This window comes from Geotrypetes seraphini, chromosome 13 (genome assembly GCF_902459505.1).
Source record: "Geotrypetes seraphini chromosome 13, aGeoSer1.1, whole genome shotgun sequence".
Lineage (NCBI taxonomy): Eukaryota > Metazoa > Chordata > Amphibia > Gymnophiona > Dermophiidae > Geotrypetes > Geotrypetes seraphini.
Genome location: NC_047096.1, coordinates 69005884 through 69012672, shown reverse-complemented (window position 1 = coordinate 69012672; position 6789 = coordinate 69005884). Strand labels below are relative to the sequence as shown.

General features: G+C 47.9%; 1 protein-coding gene across 1 annotated transcript in view; it reads left to right on the top strand.

Moving 5' to 3' along the window:
- Positions 1 to 4068: 4068 nt before the first annotated feature.
- The window catches only part of DCAF7 (DDB1 and CUL4 associated factor 7), a 42035-nt gene continuing 39314 nt past the window's right edge, over positions 4069 to 6789 (top strand). Inside the window, exon 1 of the mRNA XM_033918651.1 lies at positions 4069 to 4597. Coding sequence (XP_033774542.1) covers positions 4460 to 4597 — 138 coding nt within the window. The 5' untranslated portion in view covers positions 4069 to 4459. The remainder of the gene's footprint in view (positions 4598 to 6789) is intronic.

The window sequence follows — 6789 nt, the reverse complement described above, 5'->3', positions numbered from 1 at the left end:
GTGCCCCGCATCATGGAGTCCCCGATGACCACCACTCTGTGCTCCTTCCGGGGGGGGCCGATCAGCTGGCCCCGGAATTGAAGCTGAGTATTTTCCTGAGCCCCTTCCGCCACCTCCTTGGCGATTCTATCTTGTAAGATCTGAAATCTGTTTCTCAGGGTGAGTTGTGGGGTTGATGTAGAGCTTCCCTGCTTGGGAGAAAAAGAAGAAGAAAGTGAGAAAAGGGGGGGGTTTCTGCGCTTTCCCATGGAGGAGGTTACCAGCTGCCAAGGGCCGGCATCTCCAAGCATTTCCTGAACCCCAATCGTGGAATTTAAAGCTGGAGGTTTGGGCGTCTCGAGGATGGACTTGTCATGGGTCCGCTCTATGATATGGGACAGCTCCTGGATGGCATCATCAATGAAGGCCTCATCTTCCCTGATGCTCCTCAATAGCTTCACCTCCTCCCTGAGGCTCCACAGTTCCTGCAAGACGTCCCTGTCCAACTGACCCATCTCCTCTGTCTGCGTAGAGACTGTAGCATACCATAGGGGGATGGCCTCGGTCTGCACAGAGACCTCTGCCCTCCGTCCAGTGTCACCTTCCTCCTTCTGTACACAGTCCTTGGCCATCCCCTGGGGCTGGATAGAAATGTTGGATGCAAAAGAAAGAAAGATTGGATGCACAGTCAGAAAGAAGTGCAACCAAGAGACTCATGAAATCACCAGACAACAAAAGTAGGAAAAATGATTTTATTTTCAATTTAGTGATCAAAATGTGTCTGTTTTGAGAATTTATATCTGCTGTCTATATTTTGCACTATATGTGTCTATTTTTCTATAGTTACTGAGGTGACATTGCATATTTTAAAATAATCTGTTTGACATCTATGAAAAAATTCCTGAAACCCGTAAATGATAATTAACATTTTCTCTGTGTACCGTGTGCTTTGTGTTTTTTTAATATATTTTATGTTTACCATTATGAATTAATAAGATATTGTGTGTACATGAAAATGAATGGAAGAAATTGAGGGGTGGGGCTGGGGGGGGTGGGGCTAGGGCGGGACTGAATATTAATAGATGTCCCGTTTTGATGAAAAAAATAAATGGTCACATTAGTCTTACCTCCCTGCTGCTGCTGCTAATTGCCGACAAGAAGTCTTCTTTCTGACATCAATTCTGACGTCGGAGAGGACGTTCTGGGCCAGCCAATCACTGCCTGGCTGGCCCGGAACGTCCTCTCCGACGTCAGAATTGACGTCGGAAAGAAGACTTCTTGTCGGTGATTAGCAGCAGCAGCAGTGGCGAGGTAAGACTGCAGCGGCGCGGACCAGGGGAAAGGAAGGAGAGAGGCTTTTTTTTTTCCGCAGAAGGGAGGGAAGGATGTAAGCAGGCAACTGGCTGGCTTTAGCGCGGCAGGAAGGGAGATAGGTAGGCAAGCAGGCAGGCTGGCTGGCTTTAGGGGTGGGCAAAATCTGGAAGGCAGTGGGGGGGATATAAGAAGGAGGCAATGGGGACACTAAGGACATGGGAAGGAGGCACTGCGGGCACTATGGACACAGGATGGAGGCACTGGGGGCACTAAGGACACGGGAAGGAGGCACTGGGGGCACTATGGACACGGGAAGGAGGCACTGGGGGCACTAAGGACACTGAACGGAGGCACTGGGGGCACTAAGGACACAGGAAGGAGGCACTGGGGGCACTAAGGACATGGGAAGGAAGGAGGGAGTGAGGGAATAGAAAGGGACAATTGTTGGGCCTGAGTGCAGAAAGAAAGAAATGAAAGAAAGGATACACAGTCAATTAATAGATGTCCCCTTTTGATGAAAAAAATAAATGGTCACGTTACCTCTGACTTACTTTCTCTTCAGCAGAGTCGGCAGCCATGCTGAGGTGCAGAAAGGTCCCACGATGACTCGTCTGCTGGCTCTGCTCCGGAAGATGTAAGTTACGTCGGAGGGGGTGGACCCGGCAGACGCAGTCATTGCAGGACTTTGCTGCAAATCCCTGCGTCTGCCGGGTCCACCCCCTATGACGTAACTTACTTCTTCCAGAGCAGATCCAGCAGACGAATCATCGCGGGACCTTCCAGCATGCAGCTGCCGAGTCCACTCCAGAGCAAGTACGTCGGAGTGGGGTGGACTGGCAGCCGGCAGCTACAGCCATCGTGGGACCTTGCTGTATGAAGGGAGAGAAAGGAGCAGGACTGCTGGAATGGAAGAGTGGTGGAGGGAAAGAAAGGGGGCAGGGTGGTATGGAAGGGTGGTGCTGATGGAACTGATGCACAGAGAAAGGGGAGAGACATAAGGTGAAAGGATATTGGAGGGAAAGAAAGGGGGCAGATGCTGATTGAAGAGGGGTGGATGGAGAGAGAAAGGGCAGACATTGGATGATAGTGGGGAGCCTATGCTGGATGGAAGTGCAGATGGGAGAGATAAGGGAGCAAATGCCGGAAGGAAATGGGAGGAGAGAAAGAGGGGAGCAGATGCTGGATGGAAGAGGACAGAGAGAGGAGAAGGTACTAGATGGAAAGGTTGGAGAAAGAGGGTACATGATGGAATGAGGGGATAAATAAAAGGAGGGCATATGATGGGGAGAAAAGGATCAAGTTAGGGAAACACTGGAGGGGTGAGGGAAAGAGGTGGCAAGCGTTAGGTAGACAGTAAAAAAGGACATTGATGAGAGGGTAGTAAGAACATAATCTAGACAGATGCAGAAAACAAATTGAAAAGGAAAATGAGGGACAAAAGGGAAAGGGATTGCAGATGAGAGGTGTGGGAGAGGGAAGGAGAGGAGAGAGATGCCAGACCAATGGGGGTGAAAGGAGAGATGGAAGGGGGAGGCATACAGTTTCTGGAAGGGGCATAGAAGGAGAGAAGATGCCATATAGGGGAAGAGAGACGGCAGACAATGAATGCAAGGAAGAGAGTAACAAGAAGATGAGGAAAGCAGAAACCACAGAAGACAAAGGTAGAAAAAATTTTTCTATTTATTTATTGCTTTAGGAGACATGTGTCACTGTTTCTGTGGAGCATTGTATGCAGAGTCCAGCTTCTTGCTGATTCAATTTAACCTTTGTCTGTGTATTTCTATTTTATCCCCCCTTTTACAAAACTGTGAAGCGTTTTTTAGCACCAGCCGTGGTAGCAGCTCTGATGCTCAGAATTCTATGAGCGTCAGAGCTGTTACCTCCTTAGCTAAAATCCACACTACAGTTTTGTAAAAGAGGAAGGGGTTAGTTTGTGATTACATATTCCATACTAGGCAAAGGTGTTTTCTGTGTTCTGTGTGTTCGAAAGACATGTTTTTTTTGTTAGGATTGACTGCAGGATTGATCTGTACTAGTCTGGCTTGTTTAGTTTTACAATGGGTGTATTGATGTTGTACTGCTCACTGCAGCATGTAAGATGCTGCCTTTTCCTAGGTATTCATGTGTGACGTGTGGATTGTTACTAAAAATCATGTTTTTCATACAGATGGGGGGGGGGTCAAAAAACGATGGGCCCCGGGTGTCACATATGCTAGGTAGCCACTGCTTGTATCAGCATGAAAGTAGTATTCATAACTCTCTCTCTATTATTTAAGTATTTATAGACCACTTATAGCCTAAGTGATTTACATTCAGGTACTCAAGTATTTCTCCCTGTCCTGGTGGCTTCACAATCTGACTACTGTACCTGTTCTGAGGCAATGGAGTATTAAGTGACAGGGTCACAAGGAGCAGTGCTGGGCTTAAACCTGCAACCGCAGGATGCAGGATCTGCAGCCCTAACCATTAGACCACTCCTCCACTCTTCTCAGGACCTCCTTAGCCTACTCTGGGGATCCCTTAGCCAAGTTTTCAGGATCTCTACAATACATATGCATGAGATAAAAGTTCCATGTAGCAGCGTATACGAATTTATCTCATACATATTCATTACGCATATCCTGGCCACGTCTGAGGAGCCATGCTTGCTGCTTAACCCCGCCCTATCCTAACAGAGTCTTCTGTTATCCAACCAGCTTTAACAAAATCTGTGCTAATTAGCCATTCGGAACGCAGGCCTATACTACCGATAGATCCCCGCCCACATTTTGTAACTGTCAGTTCCTGCAGCCAATGGGAACGAGAGCGATTCAGCCTCTGCGCAAGCGCCGATTGTTGTGGGTTTCGGTACACTGGTGTGGGTAGCTCCTGTATCGTGTCATTCCTCCGGCGGTGAAGGTTTAGGTTTCTATTCCAAACCTGCCGGTTGTCTCTCTCTTTGTTTTCTCCTTTAGGCTGTCGCGGGTGGAACGCGGGAAAGAGCCACGCGGCTCGTTGTTTGTGTTCGTGTCTCCGGCCTTGCGGCCGTTGCTCTCTCGAGCTTCGCGCGCGCGCCGCCGCCGGCGGTCCCGTTCTAGGTCGTGATTCGGTAGCTTGGGAGGGTGAACGGGGGGTCGCTTTCTCCGTTCTTTGTTTGGCGCTGTTCTGCCCTCGCCCGGCTCCAGACATGTCTCTGCACGGGAAGCGAAAGGAGATCTACAAGTACGAGGCGCCCTGGACCGTCTATGCTATGAACTGGAGTGTCCGGCCTGATAAACGCTTCCGTCTGGCTCTGGGCAGCTTCGTGGAGGAGTATAACAACAAGGTAAGGGGATGGAGGTTGCAGGATGAAGGGAAACGTACCAAAGGAAGCGAAGAGCGGGTGGAGGAGTAGGGTAATGGCGAGAGCGGTAAATAGGCAGGAGCCCAAGGTTCAAATCCTACTGCGGCTGTTTCTTATCTTGGGCAGGTGGCGCGGTCACTTAATCTTCCATTGCCTCGGGTACAAACTTGGATTGTAACTCGTTTAAGGGGAGGGCAGGAAAATACCATAAGCACTAGTCTAACTAGTGAGCTACTAAGTGGATTTAAATCTAAAAGCCTGTATTCAGCATCAGTGAAGGATCTTTCATTTTGAATGTATTAATGTCTGGATGGAATAAGTGGGTCTTACATGGGCCTGGGGGGATAGGAGTAAGGAAAAAGTGTGGAACCTTATAGGGGAGGGGGATTAATTTTGGAATAAGTGTATGAGGAGTGGAGAAATGAGGATAAAGCATGTAATAAGGGCAGAGGAGCCTTAGAAGGGCAGAAATGAGTAAAATCTGGAATGAGTGGTACAGCGCTGCGTATGTCATGTAGCGCAATAGAAATAGTAGCACCGTATTCGTGGTTTCAGTATCTGCAGATTCGGTTATTTGTATTTTTTTGGGGCCCGGAACCTCCCCCCCCCCCCTATCCCCAACCTCCACAGACCTTACTGGGAGCGATCTTCCTACACGGACAAACAGCCAGAGAGCTCGGACAGCGATCAAAGTTACAGGAGGATCTGGAGGATACAACATCTGGATGCTCTTCTTCAGCTCTGTCACAGTGTCTTCCCGCTCTTTACTCTCAGCGAGACACATGATGGTACTACTAGGTCACATGGCCTCGACAGTTCACGTGACTCCTTTTGCCAGACTTCACCTCAGAATTCCTCAGTGTACACTGGCTTCTCAGTGGACACAGGCTTGCGAACCATTCTCGACACATTACAGTCACTCCTTCGTTGAGACAGTCTCTCCACTGGTGGATGCTCTCTTCCAATCTCTCCAGAGGTTTACTGTTTCCGATACCCCCTCATCGGAAGGTCCTCGCAACAGATTCCTCGACCTATGCTTGGGGGGTTCTCACCTCAACAGTCTCCGTACTCAAGGCCATTAGTCCAGCACGGATCGTCAGTGTCATATCAATCTGTTGGAACTCAGAGCGATCTTCAATGCTCTCAAAGCTTTTCAACATTTTCTTCATGACCAAGTAGTCATTCGGATGGACAACCAAGTTGCCATGTACTATATCAACAAGCAGGGAGCAATGGGAGCTCTTCCTCTTTGCCAAGAAGCTCTGAAGGTTTGGGATTGGGCAATCCTTCACAACACCTTTCTGAAAGCTGTCTACATCCAAGAGGAGAAAAAAACTGTTTGGCGGACCAATTGAGTCATCTTCTGCAACCTCATGAATGGACACTCAATTCCTCGCCTCTTCATCACATTTTTTCTCAGTGGGGAACTCCTCAGATGGATATCTTTGCAGTTCCCCACAACCACAAGCTGCCTCAGTTCTGCTCCTGAATATATTCTCCTCATCGCCTCGAGGCAGTTGCTTTTGTATTGGAATAGACGAATCTCTTCCTGTATTCATTCCCTCTTATCCTCAAGACTCTAGTCAAGCTCAAGAATGATCATGCCACCATGATTCTGATATCTCCTCAGCAGTAGGGAGCCATACCTTCTACCAGTTTTTCTGTCTCTGCTTACACAGAGTCAAGGATCTCTACTTCATCCCAACCTGCAGTCTCTGCACCTAACAGTTTGGTACCTCTCAACATAAATCCTCTTCAGTTTTTTCAACTTGTAAGAGACATTTTAGAGGCTTCTAGAAAGCCTGCCGCTAGACAATGCTATCACCAAAAATGGACTAGATTTTATATGTGGTAAATCTCTCATGACAAGGAGCCTCAAGATTCCTCTTTATTTTCTGTTTGGGATCTCAATGTTGTTCTTGCTCAATTGATGAAGCCTCCATTTGAACCAATGTCTACGGCTCATCTAAAATACCTCACTTGGAAAGTGGTGTTTCTCATTGCCCTCGCATCTGCTTGAAGAGTCAGTGAGCTGCAAGCTTAGTTACAACTGCATAATACACCTTTCACAGTTGACATGACAAGGTGATCCTACGTACTCATCCTAAATTCTTACCTAAAGTTTCAGAATTTCATCTCAATCAATCCATTGTTCTACCAGTATTTTTTCCAAA